Here is an 18,204-nt window from a genome sequence, read left to right on the forward strand (position 1 = left end):
GTGCGGGTCCACGCGCTATGAAAGCGCGCTCACAGACTCAGGTGAATGGAGAGAGAGAGAGAGAGAGGGGGGACAAGAGAGGCTCTGCTGTCCTGTCTTCGTCGGTGAAACTGAAAAATAAGGAAAATGGGACTTTGTATGTTCAGAAGTACACCCGTTTTTATTGTGTCCTTTCTGTTTTGGATCACAGGATGTGCACCACAAAAAGTAAGTAACAGTCATCTGACCGTCATAGCCTATGTTGTTTGTTAGGCTACTTTATTTTCCTTTAGAATACCAGTACGTACGTGATTTGTAGACAGCAACTGCACTGTCACTTCGATGCGATGGAAGCAAGCCCTGCGTTGCGACTCTGCGTTCTTGTCCAAAGGGAAACATTTCAACAAGTTTCCCCGCGGTTTTTACTCAACAAGTACAAGAAGAGCGTGTAGTAGAATTTGCCCAGTTTTTGGTGTTTTTAGCTTTGGCGTCGTGGCGCATTGTAAACGTTTCGACATGCATTAAATGCATTAATGCATTAAAATAAATATAATCATTAAATATAAGTTTCATGACGAGATTCACTTTTTGAACTTTGAGCTGTTGTTTTGGTGTCACGTAAATGGAAATGCTAATGGAAAAATTAACGCATTGCCATCAGTAAACAAAATGCCAGCGCATGACACGGAGTTCTAAAAGAGGACAATCCAGTTCGAGCCTCAAATGAATTTATTAACCGCCATGGCTGTCTTAAGGCACTGACATATGTGTCAGTGTTTGCATAATTCAGTAAGGGTAAATTATTGTTATTTGAGTTTAAATGGGCTCTATTCAGACTAGGTGGCACATAAATAGAGCTGTCACTAGAGTCTTAGTTGTTTTTGTTTGTTTTGTTAAAGAGATGTTATTTGCAGGTATTTCAACATGCACGCGCCATTATGAGTAGCCTATTACTTAAGTTAATTTTGTTCAGTTTGAGTTTTTATTTATTTATTTTCATCTAAAAAATACTTTCTGAAACTTTGCATGGAGCCTTTTTTGTACCCCCTGGCAGTGCCATGGTTACACTCACAGTGGAAGCTTGGCCTCTGTGTTGCAATGAGCAGCATAAACAACACCTCCTCAATTGGTGCTCATTACGCTGCTCCACGGCTCACTGCTACACTATCTCATCACTGCTCTGCTACGGTGGTCCGCTCGCTGCTTATTAGATCCACTGTCAGGGGGGGCAGCTACAATATGAATGACCACTCTACCCACAGGCTGAGGTCACAGCCTGAGCTGGTGTCAAATGTAATCAAACTGCCGTTGGATAGCTGGCCCCTTCCTTTGTGTTTGTGTTTGGTTTGAGCCAGTTCAAGGTCACACAGATAAACATCATCGGTGGTCGAGGCAAACTGCTGGGCTTTCCTCTGCTCCTCCAGGGAGATGATGGATCAGTAACTAATGAGTATGTAGATCTGCAGGCAACACCAGCAGACAGAAAGGGGGAAGTGGTGGATGTTGGTGTAGTTTGACTGGCAGGTTCCTCCACCCTCTGTGGGGTCGCTACTGAGAGTGGAAACTCAGCATCCATTTTTTTCCCTTTCTTTTTTTTTCACTTTCTCAGCATTGGGGAGAGGCCTCTTTAATCTCCCCACAATTTACAGATGATTAGCAGATTCCTGCTGAAGGCATGCTTTTGATAATCAAATCCTTCCTGCCACTTTTGGCAGTCTGGTTTCTGAATGAATTACTCTGGGGCAACCTCACTCCCACTCCTTCACTTTGCCATTCAGTTGGTGGTATGACTACAACAAATCATTCACTCAGTGAATGACCCCAAATGTAATAGTATCTACGCATGACCACCAGGCATCCCTATTCATAGCTCTCTGAATAACCCTAGCTCCCTGAATAACCCTTACCTGAATAGTTGTACCATTTCTCGCTCTAACACTCCTACATTCTCTGTCTTCTGAGAGCACAGCGGAAGGAAAGTTCACAAGTACGCAAGCCTATAGGGCAACAGTTGTGGGATACGAACTGTCAAGACTTATCCACGTCCACTGTGGCTGAGCCGGAGCAAGTGGCAGAATTCTTAGAATTGGACAAACAAAAGGCCGTCGGTGCACTGGGCTGTCAGCTTTCCCTTGCCTCAGTCTCTGTGCACATAGGGTACTCACTATCTCTGTAATTATCTGCCTGAGGGGGCAGTCTAAATGATGCCTTTGTCCTCCTTTGTGTTAAGTTGATTTTTTGAAACAGCGTAAACATGAATTGGATTGGTAGCCATGCTTGCCCCCCCCCCCCTCTAATAGGTTTATAAGATGTGTAGCATTTGCATGTCTGTTTTAGAATTTAGAATAGGTGTTTGTGCATGTTGCATTGTTTGTTTTGTAATTTACATTTGCCATTGACCTTGGTTGATGCGGATAAATATTTTGGAAGCATAAGATGTGATGCATAACTTGCATGCATGAATGAATGCAGTGGCTTGGAAAGCCTTCCATGTAACCTAACAGAGATATGAGGAGAAAAACACTTTGTCTTTTGGAGGAGAAATTGCCCTGTCATCCTGCTTGCCTCTTGGATATATTGGGATTAACTGTCTCGGAAGCACTGGCTCGAATCACATTCCAGATCTGGAAACGATTTTGCTAAACTAGTCAATCTCTCCATGGAGATAAGGCTTGCATCTCGCCCACATGCATCACACTGTGCACATCCATAATTACGGCAGCTCATTGTGGAATGGCAGAAAGCCTGTGAAAACTATGTTAATTGGTGTGTACCACACACATTTGGATCACTAGCTGCCCACCCACCTAGTCGAGATACCAGTGGATCTTGCTGGCAGTGTGTTATTGTTTGGGGATTATGAGAAGAAATATAAAACACTGTTTTGGCTGCAACAACAATGTAGATAACAAGTGAACCTGATGACCCTAAACAAAACAAGCAGTATATTTTTCACATTTATTCAAGGTTAGTTAGTCATAAGAAACATTGACAGAGAGAGAGAGAGAGAGAGAGAGAGAGAGAGAGAGAGCAAAGTTGACATCAGAAGGAAGATATGTGATAAATTGGAGGCTAGTGTATCTGAGCCCTCCACAGCTGTGTCAAGACTGCTCGCAAGGATCCTTCTCCTCTTAAAGAAGCACCGCTCCTTTCCTCTCCTCTCCTCGCCCTCTCTTCTTGCAGGAAGCTCAGGGAGATGCACCGGAGCGGGCGGCAAGGCTGGGATTTAACGGGTGGATTCATTCCCGAGCTGTCAGGAGCGCGGTGACAGATTAGGCTGCGGAGATGAACCTAATGTAACACATCGTCACAACATTCACACCAGCAGAGGCTGATAGCCCGGCGGTGGAGCGGGGCTCACTTTTCACAACCAATAAATAGCCCCTGCTGCAAGGATCTCAGCCCCCTTACGAGGGCCCCGCCTGTCTGTTTATGAGCGACTCTGGGTCTGTTTGTGCGTTTGAGCGAGTGTGTGGCAAGACCTGGGGGACTAGGGGCTCAGTCTGCTGGAGTTTAGCAGTCAGGACGTAAGCTTGCTCTTTCCCCCTGTCATGTGGGGGTGGGGGGTCAGGGGGGAGTGGGGGAAAAAAACTTGACGTAAACTTGTTGTGAGCCCACGCAGAGGAACTGAGAGTAGCAAAATAATAAAAGAGAACAAATGTGCTCTAAGGCACCCTTTTTTGGAAGAAGTATTCAAGGGAGTGAAACACCAGATGGAAATCCTAAAAGCTTGTATCTCAAATCAATCAAATGATTTATTGAGACTCCTTTGTTTATATTGGGATGATTTTACATTGCCAAACCTCACAAAAACATTGCATTTACACAGAATTTAATAACAAGTTTTATTCCATTTGATACAGCTTTATGAGGATACTATTTGCAATACATACCCACATTAGTACTGGATTGTTATTGCTTGTCCTTAGAGTTACTCCTGTAGTTGCTATATTTGATATAAACACAGTAGCAGTTGCTTAGAGTTTCAATATTTGTAACAAACAAAGACATACAAAAATAAAAAACAAACAAATGAATTATAACATGGATCAGAAATGTGTTTATTTTTTTCCATCAATGAGCTAATGCTTCCATTTGTACCATTTATTCTCTCAATAAAGCTTAGTTGGCTTACATCCTCGACTGCTTTTAGAGTTTGTAGGTTACGCAATGCCATCTTGTCAGTGCCTAATGTAATGGTGCATTGCTGTCTTACAGTAATGAAGTCCTGTGTGAAAAAATACTTCAAACCACATAGACCGTAATGCAGTGTGAACAATGCTCTGCTTTGTCATTGCAATCTGTCACTTGACTCACACAATTACTGTATTTGTCCGGGTGATCTACTTCTGGATGGGGGTTGTCTAGTCATTTTGACCAAGGCACAACTAGGGCGCGATGACCAGCAGGTCTTATATAAACTTCTGCTTGCTGCTACTTATTAGCATCACTTCATTAAAATGTCATCTCCTGTCCCAGCATGAAGCACAGTACCGGCTGGCATGGTCCTGTATTGTTCCCTATGAGAAAAGGCATCCTTGGTTAATTGAGCCCCCTGCCTGTGATGTAACAGAACTGGGATGTTTGGCATTATAAGAATGTCCCATTTCCATTATACACTGTGCCACTTTGGAAGCCATTCATGTGAAGTCTACCATGCACATTTCTGTGCCTACCCACTAACGGATAGCTAAGTCTGAGGCACAATCCACAATTATAACCTAGTTTTGTCAAATAGGGATTGGGATTCACTAGCTTGGAATAAGTTTGAGAGACCCTAATATTGGAAGTAAATGCTGAATCATTTTTGTGAAATATTTAGATATGAAAGGAAAATGTCAGAACGAAGCGTGCATTGTGCAGTTCCACCCCCAAAGTTTCCTTGATTCTATAATGCAATAAAGAACAGTGCCACGCAAAGCCAAAATCGGCTTACACTTCCGCCTCTGTGAGAATGGCATTTGACCGGTTCAAATGTCAGTCATGTAATTATTTGTGTAGTGGTACACAGACTTGCGCTAAGTCCAGGAGGCCAGCTTACCCAAAGCGTCTGCACCCAGGAAGCAGGTTGTCTTACCGAAGTACAATGCCTGCCAGAGTTTTGTTAAAGAGCTCTGTTTAGAATTATACAATTTGGCTGCATGTCAATGTATAAATCTATTATTTGTATGCAGATGGATGACTTGCATGCATGTGTATTCATTTCCAGGTATGTGTGTTCACAATCTGGTACTTATTTGTTCATATTGGTCAGGCTTTGTATTGAAATTCACTCTTGAAGCACAAACCTTGTTTTTCTTATAAAATATGGACAAGAAGCCACTAGGGAACATGTATGGTAATGTCGTATGTGATGATTGAGGATTTGTCTGTAACATGTATGTCCAAGAATGTGTCTCACATTTGATACATTTGTTAATACTGCTCAGAATTTTTTTAGAAACATACTCAAAATACCGCAGCCTTAGCTGTATCTATGTAGTATGGGTGATAAGCCACTTAGCAACCTCCTGTGCTATAAACATGTTTCCCTCTTTTACTGCAAAGTGCAAATTACTGGACAGCGTCCAGCTAGGTTTCAACAGTTCAGGTTGTTTTTTTTGTTCTCAGTACAACTGCGGCAAAGTCAAGTAAGGAGGTCAGGGAGGGAGGACGAAGTGATGTGGTACAACACGCAGAGAGGACGAGGGGGGAAAAGCAGTGCTCATGACTGGTAGGCCTATACTTGGTTCTGTCCTTGCAAGAGAATGACATTAATGTCCCCCAGGAGAGCAATGTCTTAGAATTAGCAGCAAAACGTTTGATCAGTCGCTTCTCCCGACATGCGATGAGAATGTTTTTGTAAATGGACATTTTTACTGTCTAAGGTCCTCCTGCTGTGTCGGCAATAAGGAGAGCTCAAGGTCTTAATCAGGGCTACTTTTGTGGAGGTGTAGAGCTAGTCCTTTTTGACCCTTTAGTGCTTCCATACAGCCTCAGTATGTTTATGTAGAAAGTATTTCTTATTAGAAATAGACTGGTTGGAATGTTTTTGATGAAAACGCACATATGACCCAATCACAGTGCTTTGTCGTTATTGAAGGGATGGAGGCTTTTGCGTTTAGCCTCCCTACTTTGGCAGCCGTTTTAATTTAGTTCCAAGGCCAGGATGTACGAATGCTGCTGGTTGGATGCGGGGAGCGCAGGGGATTCATTACCTGTCTGGTAGCACGGCACACTGGGCCATTGGTTCACCCTGCTTTCCCACAGTCCAGCCTCCAGGTCGGCAGGAAAGCTAATAAAGCAGGACCCCCAGAAAGGTCTGGATCTGGAGTGGTCTGCCCCGACAGACATCTGACTGCCATTAGAGTGAGGTCCCCTGCATCCTGCGCACCTGGAACGCATTACCGCCAGTGTGTTTGAAGAAATACCTCCCCGGGGTTACCATAGCAGGAGCAAAGAGCAGCTTTGATATGTCAGCAAAGGAGGAGGATTGACTAGATCAGGCATGCACACATTTTGCGTAAAGCAACTCAATTTTACTGGCCTCAACTGCATTTCAAAAGCAATGGCGGCGAGGGAGCCCAGAGACAGTGATATACTCTTAAGTGGGCGCCCCTAAATGATCATCCTCTTGTGGATGGAATGATTTTTTTTTTTCTTTCTTCCCACCAGGCATAAAGTCTTAAAGTCTTAAAGTCTGGGAATGTAAAGTTAACTGATTTACTCGACGCTTATAACCATTGTGTTTTTGGTTTCACCAAAATTTGGGTGGTCTGAACAATGCGGCCAATAAACAGTGCTTGCATTGTTGGATGTCCTACTCATAGTGGCTTAACTGTAACTACATAATGAGAGGACATGGTGTTTATAAAAAATATTATTCATCTTTCATGCTCTGTCTTTGTTGTTTGACTGAGAACTGTTGGGGGTGGGGGTGGTATTTCCAAGTAGTACACATTTTGGTATTTCTAACTAACATGGTAAACCAAGGAGGATGATACAGTTTTAAAAGTGCTTGCATTTAACTGCTAAGTGTTTGCGCTGAATCCATTTCCCGTAAAAGCTGGATTTGTTGTCCCTCGTCCATATTATGCATAATACACTCATATGTATATTATGTCCTCACTGTTCTGGTCTCCACCGTCCTCTGTTCCCATTTGAAACATATTGTCTTTTTTTCAGGTTTATTTCGACTGCGGAGCCAAAGTGGATGTTGTCGATGCCCAGGGGCTTATTCTCTCCCCTGGATTTCCCTATAACTACTCATCAGGGACTCACTGTGTGTGGCAGTTCTTTGTACCTGTAGGCCACCAGCTCATCATGGAGATGTTTGACTTTGACGTCTTTGAGAATCACAACAGTCAGGTCAGATTTGCTGCAATTTCGGAGGGGGACCTGGACGAGGAGATGATGGACGACAGTGCGGTGTACTCAACCGAGAGGCCCGAGGTTGAAGAAGGTGACCCCTCACAGCATAAAGGCGTCGCCACGGCAACGCAAGGCAGCAGCAGTAGCAGCAACGCCAAGGAGCTCCAGTCTTCACCAAAGGACGAGGCCAAGCCCGTGGTCGTCCAAGAGCAGTCCACGAAAATGGAGATGGCCAAAGTGTCCAACTCTGCCAAATGGTCATCATCCTCGCCGCCTCTGGTCCCCTCGCTGCAGTCCCCTGTACACCATGCTGCCGGGATGGTGCTGGAAGATGGTGAGAAAGCTCAGAGTGACGGCATCTCCCCACAAGGCCTCAGGGCTGATACCAGGCTGGGGAGAAGCGAGTTTGTGTACGAGCCCACCTCGCTTCCACCTTCGCCCACCGCCACCGAGTCAGTGAGTCCGGAGACGCAGCAGTCACAGCTAGACGCCTGCCCGCACGACGTCCTCTACATCTCTGACCTGATCACCTTTTCCTCCCGCTTCTGCGGCGCCAACCGACCGGCCAGCAGTCAGCTGGTGTTTGGTTCCTCGGACGACATGGTGGAGGTGATCATGGAGCTCATCACCACCACCCACTGGGGCCGCGGCTTCGCCCTGCTTTTCCACTACCGCAACCAGAGCGACGCCATGGCCGACCAGCGCTCCCTCACCCCCACGGCTAGGAAAACGGATGCTGTTCTGGCCATTGTGAGTGGGGTTGCCTTCTTCGCTGTGGCTCTCTCTTGTGTGCTCTTTATCATCTTCAGGTAAGCATTTTATGGGGAATGAAAGAACTACAGCTCTCCCTTACTTTAGCTTATGTGTTTGATTTTATTGTATTGATGGCTTCAATAATATTCTCATCTAAAAAAAAGGGTAACTAAGAGCAGGTGCTCATCAGGACGTATTCATTTGTAGAGAATATTACAGCATGCCAACCCAATTTCCAATAAAGCCTCATGGTCACAGAAAAAATATTTATTTCATTTATTTAGTCTTACACTAAATTTCCACATGTGGAATGATTTTGCAAAACCTGTTCTGAATTACTGAATATTAGATTCCCATGCCACAGATTTAGCATGGTGTAGTTGCCAGGCCAGCAAGTTGTGTAACATAGAAGGGGGTTCTGATCTTCATTTCAGTGTTAGTGCAACTGCAACGCTATCATGAATGGGTTTGTTGATGGGGCTGCACTCCTACACGTGGTGGCTAGTTGGTGTTGACTCAGCTGGAGTCCTCTCAGCCCCTGAAGTGCAGTGGGAGTACGAGGGCTGCGCCGCTCAGCTGCACCTTGATGTGGGCCTGTTTCCTATTGTGGGAGGGAGAGCCTGCTCAAGGTGCAGCACCTGGCATTGATTCCCTCGGACAAAAGGAAAAGCACAGCCGCACAATGGTCGGCCCGAATGAAAAAGGAAGAAAAACAAGTAGAGCTGTACGTTTCTGCCCCGCAGATGCTATTGTAATTGTTTAATAGAACAAGTGCCCCCATATCAAAGAGTGTAATTCACAAGCTGTTCTCATCTGTTAATCCCATGGGGGGGGGGGGTTCTCAAACAATGTTCCAAGTCGATGCTATCACTTTGGGAGGATGTAATCCTATCCATTTAGAGTGACATGTACTAATATGGATGAGGACTGTCAAAGAGTGTCCTTATCTCATCTCTTGCCCGCTCCCACTCCCACTCCCCCTGCCCAATGCCCAACCAACACTGTGAACCGCCTCATACCCTGAAAGCACAGGCCATTCAGTGCTTGCCAGATTTAGTGATTTTGAGGCTTGATTGAAATGTCGTTTCATTTTGAACTGTACGTCCCCCATTCCCAGCATTGCTTGGCTAGCTGCAGAAACCCAGACATGTACTGACCCATTTTGAAATGAGCACAGTAATAGTGGAAAGTAAATCTGTAGCAAAATAAATGTTTGCTTCCATTAAGTGTGTGTGTGTGTGTGTGGGGGGGGGGGGGGCATCTCTGTGTGTGTGTGTGTGTGTGTGTGTGTGTGTGTGTGTGTGTGTGTGTGTGTGCGTGCCACACCAGTGGTATATATACGGTTCATGAGGGGGGAATATGAAGCAGATCTCGGCAGTTAAATGAACATCTAATTAAGAGGAACAAGAAAGACGTAAAAAAAAAACAGCAGGGAATCAGTACACTGCCCTAAGTAATATACGGTTGAGGGGAATTCTAAATTGCATGAGGCTCTCATTTTCTGTTAAAGGAATTCCAGCAGTAATCAGTCTGATTTTGGCTGGAGGCTTGGTTAGTTTTGCACAACCTCTTCGTTTTTAGTATTGAGCCATGAACATCAGGATCTAGAGACAAAACAAAGGTGCATTGTTATGTCTGTTATTGTTGTTTTCTGTTTTGTTGCTGTCTGCTGTAGTCTTATTTATAAAGGGTGAATCTTCAGCAGATCCAAGTAATACACTGGAATCAAGCAATTGCCTTTGATTGACGTTGAAGGTTAGACAAAATTCTACACGCATCGTCAAAATGTTGTGGGTCTTTTGTGTTCCAGACCAAAACTATGCGCAAAAGGGGCCAGCGCATCTCCCTCCAGCAACCCTGAGGTAAAACAACCAAACAATCCTCTGATCTCAATAAAAAGCAAGTAGACCTTCCTCCTCAGGTTAGATTAGACTCGGATCCCGCGGCCTTACCTTCATATCCTCCATATTCTTCTGTAACAGCCATATGCCCCATAATGTTCTTCTTTAGTCTTTATAACACACACACAATGATGATGATGATCAGTGACCTTCAGACTAATTTGAACTGATTAAGCATTATATATGCTTTACTTATTCATATGGAAGTCATGTAAATATTAGCTTTCTGTATAGACCTACAGTTAATTGATAAGAAAAAGGGATTGCATTTTGCACCACAAAAGTTTTTTATTCCATAATTTATTTAATTTCTCAATTGGCTTATTATGGGCTGCATTTTGCATTTCTCCAGTAAAGCCACGGATTCTCAATGAGCCTGAGGTCAGATGTTTCATTGGGTGACTTAAGGACATGAACTCTTTTACATGACCGAGCTATTCTTTGGCTCAGAACTTTGGAACAGTTTACCCACAACAGCGAGTTTCAAGCTCAATTAGCACACTGAAGCAGATTGACTTAAACATTTTGTGACTTTGCAAAGTCCTGATTTACTGTGGTGGATGCATACAGCCTTTTGAAATCCTAACATATTTCAACCAGCCTCTGTGCCATAAATTGCTGCATTATAAATACATAAACAAACAATAAACAAATACAATTTTAAAAGCAGCAAGAGGCTCGAGAAGGCTTGAAGAAATATGGAGTATTTAATAAAACAGCATATTATGTTCCAATGTATTTCTTATTTACCAAGGCTACATGGTGTCAGGCTCTCTCACAACTTATGGTTAGGAAAGTGGTGCCATATTTAGTAGACTTGTTGTTTGTCATTAATGGTTTGGCTGCGTGTTGTCTCTGTGTCCCGTGGTGTGGTGGCCTGCCTGCTGCCTGGCCTGGCATAGGTGCCTCAGCTTTTGCAGAACCCTGGGGCGGACGTCAGCGAGTTGCAGCTGGTGCCTCCCAATGATCCTGGCCAAGAGGCTGTGCCCAAGAATGGCAACAACAACCGGTCGCACAGCCTGAGCCTGCCAAACACAGGTAGCATGTTGCGTCTCTCTCTCTTTTCCTTCTCTCTCTCTTCGTCTCTGTCTCCCTCGCTGTCGTTTCGCTGCATCTCTGTTGCCATCTGTAATTGAGGGGTCCCTTTCGGGGTCTCTGGGCTGAGTCCAGCTATGCTGACGATGACCTCATCTGTCCCGGAATTGAACTTATACATCCAGTTTAATTGGTCGGGAACAGAATCTACTTGTTTTCATGAACGGAAGCAAAAGGAGCCCACTATTATTGTCTCCATCTGTAAGCCAATGTTGAACTCTTCATCTATTTCTCAAGTGTGTTTTAATAATTATTTAAATAATACAACGTGCTACTGGGTTTATGATGTAGTGTGTAGTGCAGTTCATTTTATTTCCATCAGCCTGAAGAAGCGGTGTCTGTGGATTTAAACTCATTTGGGTAACTTCAGCAATCTGTTGTCTCGCTTACTGTGACTGGCGAAGCCTCCGCCTGAAATACTGGGGAGATTTAAAGGTCGTGGCATTTAACCTAGACGTAAACACCCCTTTCCCAGGGAAAAGGCACTTTCTCTTCTTTCAAGTAGTTTTGTGTTGTCAGTTTAAAGTAGTTTTGTGTTGTTGGGTTTGATTACACATAAATATCCATTTTAAATCTGTTTATTTTTGTTGTTGTTTGTGCCTTGTGGGTGTTTGTCCAGGGTTGTCATTTACGGCTGGCGTCGAGTCTGCCACTAACCCCGAGCAGGACACCTCCTCTGGGGGTCTTTCTGAGCTGGAGCTGGGCACAGATGAGGTGTTTGTGATCTCCTCCGGACCCAGTCCAAGCAGATTGCCATTCTGTCCCCACACGGTGAGTAACAGAGCTGGTGGGGTAGGGTGGGGTGGGGTGGTGTGGGGTGTCCACAGTGCATTCGGGAAGCTGGCTGCATCCTTGCCAAACGCTGAAGGGGAGGGTGGCAGTGGCGCTGGCTTTGATGCCATTTAAAGTGGACCTCCCATACGATAAACAGTGTTCCCTTCTCCCTTGGCGAAGCGAATGTATAATAATGTTGGGGGTTAGGCTGCCCCAGCGTTTTTTTGCATGTGAACCACTTGTGCTGCTCTGCGACAAAAGCTGGCATGAAAGATCTCTGGCAGCACTTAGGGAGCTGGCGTGCTTTCCAGCAGCCCAGGCTAATGAATGTATTATCTGTGCAGCCAATTTCCCTGGTCTAATGCTCTGTGTGTGGCTCTCTCTCTCTCTCTCTCTCTCTCTCTCTCTCTCTCTCTCTCTCTCTGAGTGTGTGTCACTTTTTTGTGACTCTACTTATAGTGCTGTAAAAGTTTAGTGTTGTATATGTATTATATGTATATAAGTTTGACTGTGGGACTAGAGAGTCTTTTATACCTAGATTGACTTTTAGGTTTTCTGTGTGTGTGTGTGTGTGTATGTGTGTGGGTGGGTGCGTGTCCAGCTCTCAAACAAGTCAGTATTGTGTTTGGAGCTTTTGTGGTGCATAGAGTCCTCCACTTTAAACCCCTGCCTAATTCGTGTCTAGACGTGGAGAGCTGTTAGTGATTCTTTGTAAGGATTACCTTACTCTTTCCGATGATGAACAGCTGACTAATGAACTGGGACGTGTGCCTGATGTGCCTTTCACATCTGATCAGCCGCTCCAATCAATGGAGCGTTTCAGCCACTGCCAGTGTTCCTGGGCTTTCCTACAGGGCCACAGGATGGCCACTGTTGTCCCTCTTAGAGCCTGGCTCTCCAACTGGCATCGCACCTAAACCATGCCACTGGATGGCAAGCCCAAACAGAAAAATGTAATATAATTCCTAATTCAATTACATCACGCTCCATTTAGTTTTTTGTGCTCTGTTCCTCAGTGTTGTGCTGTTTATTTTCCTTTTCTTGCCACGAATCAAGTGTACGATTGTGTTTTTTAAGCACAGGGACAGATTTAAGGCCTGAATTGGGTGTTATTACATGATAATAATCTAATGACCGACCGACCAACCAATCAGCTCAGTCAACATTGCGTGTATGCTCACCGTGTGAGTCAATACACGAGACTTTTGTTTACTTCTCGGAAAGCACCTTGTGCAGCATGAACGGGGTGTTTGTCCTCCCTGTGTAAATTTAAATTAATGACCGAGTCTGGTGTGTAATTCAGACTGGCAGCTAATTAAGCCACTTCACGGAGTGACTGCATTAGTCAGTGCTAATCGGAGCTGTTCTCTTATAATCCATCAAATATTCTCCAAAAAAATCTGTTTGGGAACATTCATTACTCACCCAGAGGTTCATTCACCTCAAACTGTGGCAGGAAATGTGTCGAATGTTGTGGAGACCAAGCTGCTAACAGTGCAATTTGACAGTGACTGATTTGAACATCTGCCTCTATCTGCTATTGCAGTGCATAAGTCTGATAAGAGAGAGTTGCTGGCTGATGTTTTAAAACACCAAAATTCTGTGTGCCAGCCTGTACTTCAATTCAAATTTAAACAATCCACTGCAGTGAAAGACTCAACATATTGTGTAATGCATGAGGTCATCATTAACAGAAAAAAATATATAATGTTAAATAATACACAATAAAAATGAAAATAAGTGCTGTTGGATTGTTTTTACATTGTAAAACAAAACTCAAAACTATGAAGTAAACACACAGGGTTATGTAGTAAACAACAAAGTCTAAGTGAATTTTTAGGCTCTCAAAAGCAGCCAATGTTTGCTGTGATGACAGCATTTCACAGTTTTGGCATTCTCTCAACCAACCCTGATTAGACACTGAGAATAGTTTTCCAACAGTGCTGAAAGGGGACTAAACATGTTGAGCACTTGCTGGCTGCTTTTCATTCACTCATGTTAATCAAGAGGCATTCTAGGTGATCATCTCATGGCCCTGGTTATGATGACGGATATTTAGCAGACACTTCCAAAGTGACACAGACTTGCAACAGTAGGTCGACTGACGTCAGGACGTTACCACTGCTCCACTACCCGCTAAAATGATGATGATAATAGTGTGCAAAGCAGGCCTGAAAGAAAAAGGAAGCTACTTTGAAAAATCTAATTCATGAAACATACTTTTTCCTCTGTTAAAAAAAATGTTTGCATTATATTTATATGCATATAAACATGGATTGATATTTTACTGATAAAGATAATGATATGAAAATGGAATCTTAATATTGAAACTGAAATGGGTTTGCCCGCTTTACCCATCTGAGGAGATTCAGCATGGAATCTATGAAAATGCTTTAATTCTGTTTAATGAGACAGGAAGATTCAAGGCAGTGAGAAAACCCTATCAAAGCCATTGCTAAGCAGTCAATCAGGAAGATGATGAAATAAGCTGGTGTCAACACTGCATTAACACTAAAAAGTTTTAGCCTTCAATGTTTGTTTTTGTCGGATGCTCTTTGGTGTTAAGGAGTCAAAAAGAAAAAAGGAAAGAAGAAAAGTCTACTAACCAAGGCACTCCTTAAATTAAAATATCGAGGGAACATGTACTAAATGGACAAACTAAAAAAGTTTATGCATGTTTTGTATTGGTGTTCATGTGATCATCATAATATCTGCACAACTTGCACTACCTTGTAGATCAGACCTTTGGTGTATGTCTAGTGCCTTTCTCTCATGTATAAAGGTCAAGGTACCTTTGGGTTTGTGGTAGTCATCATGACCTAATGTACTCTTTTGTTCCTCAACAGCGGGAGAGGTTCCTGCGACACAGTGACACCGGTCCCTCCCAGGTGAGTGACTGGCCATCTCCAGAGCCTACAGCTGCCCCTGCCGGAACCGCGGGGTCCTCCAGCAGCTCTCGGCCACGAGCCTGGAGCGTCCGCACCTTCCAGGACTTCCTCCCTCCTCTGCCACAGCTGCATAAGAAGTGGTGCAGCTGGAACTCCACCAGCCCCTTCACCAAGCTGGTCGATAGTGTGAGTAGCAGAAAAAAGCTAGCATGTATGATATTGTGTGTATATGATGTACACTGATGGTCAAAACATAGCCCTATGAAGGTCACCTGCAAAAAAGCCCCAAAGTTGCCACCTTTGCCCATATGAGATCCGGATCTATTTAATATGGGCAAAGATGGCAGCTTTGGGGCTTCTTTTATAGATGAACTTAAAGGATAATTCCGGTGTGATTTTGACCTAAAGTGTCTTGAAACATGATACCGAGTGTGAACATATTCCAAAACTAATTCCGTGGAAATGCATGGATTCAGTTTCTTCCAGTAGCAGCAACTGGAATCCATGCATTTCCACTGAATTATTTTTGGAATCTGATCCCTTATCATACCTGTTCATTCGTACTCGTCGCTCGACTTATCGTGACTAAATTCAAGATGGCGTTGAACGGTAAAATTCCTTAAAGTACTGTCTGTATAAATCGTCTTGTAAATAAACTACCAGTGCTTTTTCAAAGTTCTCCATGTCTCGTTTTAAATGTCAAGGCCCTCGGAAGTCTACCAATGAAGTATGGAGCTACTTGTAAATGGTGTAAAACAGTGATTTATTTTCATGGCTAGGCCGATGCCCGAGGCACCAAACCGAAACCCTGTTGCTAGCATTGGCTAACTAGCGGCAGATTTCTGAGTAGAGGGGACAAGCCGAGGTGAGCTATGAGACATACTGTATGTTCACACTCGGTATCATGTTTCAACACACTTTAGGTCAATATCACACCGGAATTCTCCTTTAAGAGGTCTATTGGGACTACCTGCCTGATATAATATTTTTTCCTCTGTGTGCCCCTCTGGCCCACTGAGGCCTTGTGCCCTGTGGTATATCTGGCATCAAATTCTTAGTTTATCTTTCAAGTTGTGCTAGTGCCAAAGTGGAGCTACTATGGTCCTGATTTCTTGCTCCACCAACTCTGACCTTCCTCCCCTTGTTCCAACATGTTATTTGTGCTTGCTTGTGTGCCCAATTGGAGGCACTTTTCGATGTTTGGATAGGGGTTGGCGTAGAAACAGCCTGTCTTACTGGTTTGGATATCCTCTGGCCCAGTAAGTCTAGATATTGTGGTCAAAGTAGCAAATATTCAAAAACTTGAATCTGCATGTGCTTTCTGGGTATGCCTCTGTGTGGCTATACCATAGTTCCATGTGATCATGTAATGCATTCAGACCAGCCAAAGGGGGGGTTAGGGCGGGGAGGGGGTTGGCATGATGTAAAGGAGCAAAAACAGACGTATCTAGTTAAAAGGTGTCATAGCTTAGTCTAGGGTGCAATTGTTTTGGTTTGAATATTGTTTACATGATCACATAAGACAGATAATGACACGGCATTGTATACAATGTATTCTAGTTAACAATAGTTGTTGTAGTAGCTAGTGGCTCATGGCTATTCTAATTCTTCAGGCACCATCCAGCTCGGTAGCGGACTGCCAGACTGAGGGCAAGAGGAAGGTTTTCTCGGACACCACGCTGGGCGGCAAGGCGGACACAAGCCAGTCCGACTCCTCCATGAGCAATGCCTCCTACCCCCTCGCCCAGCCAGCACAGCGGCAGCGGCGTCTCAACTCCACCAGTAACCTCCGGCGCACACGCTTCGCCGCCCCATGCTTTGGCCTCCTCTCCGGCTCCCCAGAGGGCAGCAGGTCCCCCCCTGGGGGCCACCAGGGTCCTGATGCCCACGGCGGGGGCAGTTCTCCGGGGCTGCTGCAGCAGCAGCTTGGGGAGGCACAGGCTGGAAAGATCCGGGATTTCGCCGGAGGAGGAGGAGGCGGTGACGATCACATCACCGTGCCGGTGTTTGCCATATCGGAGGAGGAGGACCGGCAGCCTCTGGTGCTGGCTGAGCACCTCAGCCAGTCCTCAGTCATGCACAACGGACTGAGCCAGGGCAAGAGGCTCACAGACGGGAGCGCGCTCAATGGGTCCGTCCTGTCCCGCAACGGGAAGTCCGAGTGGAGGCCGTGGGCCAACAGCAGCACAGCAGAGCCCGGGCTTCTCCCGGCTGGCGTGTCCACCGGAGCTGCACAATCAGCCCTGGTGTTGTCAAACAGCTTGTCTGGTCAGATACAGCTGTCCTCCCTTAGCCAGTAAACAAAGCCATGCAGTACGGTGGGCCAAGGACACGATCAATCGAAGCAGTGTTTGAGTCGGAACTGAGAAATGACTCCTGACTCGAACCAGCCGTGTTGAGCTGGCGTTTCACTGGCAAAGGCAAACCGGCAAAAAAGCCTGGAAAAATCCTTACAGTTAAACCTGTAGTCAATCTATGAGTCGTCTTGGAAAAGAGTGAGGAAAGGACTTGTTTTCTATATGTGTGTAATCATTTGTGTTACTCTTAACCATCCATTTACCAACCATTATATCTGCACATAGGTCAATATATTATCAGAGACTGAAAGAATCATGATTTCAAAATGACAGCCGAAGTTCTTTAATATTCTGTATCTCATCTATCTCCACTCAACATGTAGCCATTTAAGTCTGTTTTTATGTTTCTTATAAAAGAATATAAAATATCCAATATGTAAATGCAGTAGTTAGGGGTAAAGGTGTATATTTTACCATTCACTAGGGCTATGAATTAACACTTAACTGAAATGATAGATTGTATGTGTTTTTTTTTTTCTATATCAAAGTGATATTCCAAATACCTGCACTTTTTTGTTACACAAGTTTGTCGTTAATCCTGCAGTACTATGTAGAGGACCAATTAGAGTGTCGAGCAGCAAGCCGCTTGGCAGGCCCTTTTTCTGCGATTCACTGGGTCCAACATGCCTCTCTCTGTACACTGAGTTTAATTCACACATGGCCCAGTTCCCACTCGTGCCCCATATCAGCACACCTTCAGTGGGACTGTGGCCAACGTTAATGCTGCTACTGCTGTTGCTGCTGCTGCTGCTGCTGCGTGTGCTCACGCATAACCTCCCGCTCTGCTAAAAAGAAAAAAATACACCTGGACTCTTGCCATGCTGGATCATGACCGACGGATGCGGACGCTGCAACCCAAAACGCAGTTTCATTTACGCATGTAGCCAAGTTTTTTTTTTTTTAAAAGGGAACTGATAACTGCAAACATGACTGAAAAAAAAAAAAAGCAACTAATCTTTATTATGTGTAAGTACACGCTACTGCATAGAGAATATTATAGTGAGTGTAACAAAAAATGTGTGGAGTCAAAAGGGGAGTGTGTGAACAAGATTCACTAATAAAAACTATGTGCCATCTCTTTGTATTTCTGCTGTGCCCACATGATGC

At 44.5% G+C, this 18,204-nt stretch overlaps 1 protein-coding gene across 2 annotated transcripts; it reads left to right on the forward strand.

Moving 5' to 3' along the window:
* Positions 1-15: 15 nt before the first annotated feature.
* Positions 16-18,171, forward strand: si:dkey-112e17.1. Of its 2 annotated transcripts, XM_042102046.1 has the most exons (8): positions 16-207; positions 5,590-5,692; positions 7,144-8,138; positions 9,893-9,944; positions 10,886-11,021; positions 11,698-11,849; positions 14,699-14,926; positions 16,354-18,171. In XM_042102046.1, exons 3-8 carry the CDS (start codon positions 7,282-7,284, stop codon positions 17,038-17,040), a joined length of 2,112 nt encoding a protein of 703 aa, XP_041957980.1. In that variant the 5' UTR covers positions 16-207; positions 5,590-5,692; positions 7,144-7,281; the 3' UTR covers positions 17,041-18,171. The 2 variants fall into 2 exon arrangements, with proteins under 2 accessions (XP_041957980.1, XP_041957979.1); XM_042102045.1 differs by lacking the exon at positions 5,590-5,692.
* The last annotated feature ends 33 nt before the right edge of the window (positions 18,172-18,204 follow it).

The sequence above is a fragment of the Alosa sapidissima genome, chromosome 8 (genome assembly GCF_018492685.1).
Source record: "Alosa sapidissima isolate fAloSap1 chromosome 8, fAloSap1.pri, whole genome shotgun sequence".
Taxonomy (NCBI): domain Eukaryota; kingdom Metazoa; phylum Chordata; class Actinopteri; order Clupeiformes; family Clupeidae; genus Alosa; species Alosa sapidissima.

Bases quoted from the DNA above. Each gene is read 5' to 3' on its own strand.
- si:dkey-112e17.1 (XM_042102045.1), top strand. From the start codon at position 127: ATGGGACTTTGTATGTTCAGAAGTACACCCGTTTTTATTGTGTCCTTT. The intron at 208-7,143 runs GTAAGTAACAGT...TCTTTTTTTCAG, and splicing joins CAGGATGTGCACCACAAAAA to GTTTATTTCGACTGCGGAGC. The intron at 11,850-14,698 runs GTGAGTAACAGA...GTTCCTCAACAG, and splicing joins TGCCATTCTGTCCCCACACG to CGGGAGAGGTTCCTGCGACA.